The sequence below is a fragment of the Dipodomys ordii genome, unplaced genomic scaffold (genome assembly GCF_000151885.1).
Source record: "Dipodomys ordii isolate 6190 unplaced genomic scaffold, Dord_2.0 Scaffold4, whole genome shotgun sequence".
NCBI lineage: Eukaryota > Metazoa > Chordata > Mammalia > Rodentia > Heteromyidae > Dipodomys > Dipodomys ordii.
In genome coordinates this window covers 25,797,679-25,800,861 of record NW_012267220.1, presented here as the reverse complement: position 1 = coordinate 25,800,861, position 3,183 = coordinate 25,797,679, and the positions used below count along the sequence as shown (strand labels likewise).

At 41.5% G+C, this 3,183-nt stretch overlaps 1 protein-coding gene across 3 annotated transcripts in view; it reads right to left on the bottom strand.

Annotated features, from left to right (window-relative positions):
- Ubxn8 (UBX domain protein 8) overlaps nucleotides 1-3,183 on the bottom strand; it is a 23,341-nt gene that overhangs the window by 10,382 nt on the left and 9,776 nt on the right. For all 3 annotated transcript variants that reach the window (XM_013024763.1, XM_013024770.1, XM_013024756.1), the window contains one exon: nucleotides 129-266. In XM_013024763.1, coding sequence (XP_012880217.1) covers nucleotides 129-266 — 138 coding nt within the window. The remainder of the gene's footprint in view (nucleotides 1-128; nucleotides 267-3,183) is intronic.

The window sequence follows — 3,183 nt, the reverse complement described above, 5'->3', positions numbered from 1 at the left end:
AGATAGATAGATAGATAGATAGATAGGCCAAGCAAATCATAACGAAGTTGATCACTTAGTAAGGTGGTCAGAGCCACAATCCTAGTGTGCCAAAACGTGTTGTCAGTGGGTAGGGGTAAACAATGAACCTGCTTCTGCCAGGGCCATTCAGCAGGTGGTGAAACTTCCGTTACAAGTTTATCCAAGTTCCTTCTCTTTGCAGCTTCTCTGTTTGATGTTTCAGAAGATGTCTGACTTGTATTTTCTATCACCAAATCTTCATTACCCTGGTCAAAAACAAGAGAAAAGTTCTGAAGACATACTTTCTATCTACTTTATTCTACTCACAATGGTGAAACCATTATCTCTCCGGACAACAAAACAGTGCTTAAATGTGTTGCAGGTGACCCCCATATCCGGTTCTGAGGTTCCATCTGATAGATGAAGGGCTGGTGAGGCCCTTTCTACTCTGGATTAATCAACCCCTAAGTTTCTCAGCAGAATGCAAGAAGGAAAAAAAGCCTGATTGATATCCTTTCCTCCTTTCAGTGAAGGAAAGAAGTAGGAAGTGTTAAAGCTTCTGCCTTCAAAGACGGAAAACAGAACATCTGTACTAAGGAATGGGGTATGCTACCATGTAAAACCTCCACTGCTCAATGTGGTATCCACAGCTGGTTATATAGAAACATTCATTCTCATTTTCAGCCGGGTGCTGGTAGCTCACACCTGTAATCCTAGCTATTCAGGAGGCTGAGATCTGAGGATCGCGGTTCAAAGCCAGCCCAGGCAGGAAAGACTGTGAGACTCCTATCTCCAATAAACCACCAGGAAACTGGAAGTGGTGCTGTAGCTTAAGTGGTAGAGCGCTCACTTTGAGCTGAAGAGCTGAGGGATAGTGCCCAGGCCCAGAGTTCAAGCCCCACGACTGACTGACCCAAAAAAAAACATTCTCATTTTCAAACTTAAGCTTTTACTTTCCATTTTAATCACTGTAGGAGACAAATATTTTATCCCAGGAATTAAAAAGATTATTCTTTATTTATACTATTATGATGACTAATCACAGCTGTTCGTTTGACTGGATTGAGAATCACCTGCTCAATTAGTAAAGCAAACCTCTAGGCTTGTCCAGAGACCACTAGATCTTGACAACTCTGACCTAATGAATGGATTAACCCTTTGCTGGATTCATAAATGGCACTACTGGGAAAACTGGAAAGTGGGGCCTAGTTGGGGGGAAGTAAGTTCCTGTGAGCTGTATCTACCTTGCCCTAGACTTTCCTGCGTGTCCTTTCCTCCACTTTCTGGACACCATGAAGTGAGCTGCTCTGCTTTGGCCTTCCCTTCACACTAGGACGGACTGACACCTCTAAAGCCCTAAGCCAAAATAAACCTTCCTTCCTTTTAGTAGGTCTCTCTGGTATTTTAGTCAGAGCTACTCAAAAATAACACATCTACTAAAACTGTTGCCTTAGCAATATAACTTCCTAAAACATCAAATTCTTAACTATGGGCTCATTAGTTTAATAACTTTCAAGTAAGACTAAGTTCAGTAACTCCTTTCATTCACAGCTACTAACCTTCTAAGAGAGAAATTTGTCTTTAGCAGACTAACATACCATTTAGCGAGTTTATCTCCCTTCGTTCTTTTTTTTTTTGGTGTCTTTCTTTCTCTTTCTTTCTTTCCTTCTTTCTTTCTTTCTTTCTTTTTGCCAGTTCTGGAGCTTGAACTCTAGGCATGCTGACCTTTTGTACTTAAGGCTAACACTCTACCATGTGCACCAAAGTTCCACTTCTGGCTTTTATTTTTTAGTTTAGTGGAAATAAACAGTCTCATGGACTTTGCTGCCCAAGCTGGCGTTGAACCGTGATTCTCAGATCTCAGCCTGCTGAGTAGCTAGGATTACAAGCGTGAGCCACTGCCTCCTGGCCCCCTTCCTTTGTTCTAAGACAAAGTGGTGGAGAGGAGTGCTCATGCTCACGCCTGTAATCCTAGCTACTCAGGAGACTGAGATCTGAGGATCGCAGTTCAAAGTCAACCCAGACAGGGATATTCTTATCTCTAATTAACCACCAGAAAACCAGAAGTGGCATTGTGGCTCAAAGTGGTAACACTGGCCTTGAGTAAAAAAGCTCAAGGACAGCACCTAGGCCCTGAATTAAAGCCCTACAACCAAAAAATAAATAAATAGAAGTAAAAATACAGTGGTAGAAGGAACATGAGGAATAGGCATTAAGGGGAGTTCAAAACCAACTTGAGCTTTTTGTTGAGACCCTGTCTCAACAAAACAGTAAGATGTATCCCAGTGACTGGAGAGGCTAGTACAAGATTACTTCAGCCCAGGTAACATATACGTTATGTTGCCATCTTTCATATCACTTTTATTATCTACTCTTGATTATTTTGACATTATTTGCCATTATGAAACAGAGACTAAGAATCCTGTACTTTTGTTGAATTATTTTCTTTACAAGATGACAAAAAGTACAGTATAAACGGGAATCAAAAAAACAAGCATCTTTGGAACGGAAAAGGCCATCATAGAAAATCTGTAGCCAGCTACTTTAAGACCGAATGTCTTGGCCAGGTGAGCTAGTGGCTCACCCCTGTAATTCTAAGGGATGAGATGTGAGGATGAATCACCAGGTTCAAAGCCAGCCTGGGCAGAAAAATCCAAGAAACTCTTATCTCTAACCAGAAAAAACAAACGCCAGAAACAGAGGCATGGCTCAAGTGATGAGTGCCAGCCTTGAACAAAAAGTCCAAATGGGAATACAAGGCCCTGGTTCAAGCTGCAGTACAGGCACCAAATAAAGTCTTTAGGATATCCTTTGACTCTGTAAGAAAACTTAAAAATCTAAACTTCCATTACCAAGTAACAAAATTTGTAATCAAAGCTGAAGAGGAGAATATAAAAGCTAAATTGCCTTTAAAAACAGAAACAAGGCAGTGCTGGTGTTGCATGCCTATAATCCTAGCTACACAGGAGGCTGAGATCTGAGGATCTCGGTTGGAAGCCAGCCCAGGCAGGAAAGTCCATAAGACTCTTATCTCCAATTAATCATAGAGAAAAGCCAAAAGAGAAAAGGCTCAAGAGCTAGACTTGAGTGAAAGGAGCTCAGGGACAATGCATAGGCCCAGAGTTCAAGCCCAGGACCAGCCCCGGAAGGAAAGTCTGTGAAACTCTTTTTTTTTTTTTTTTT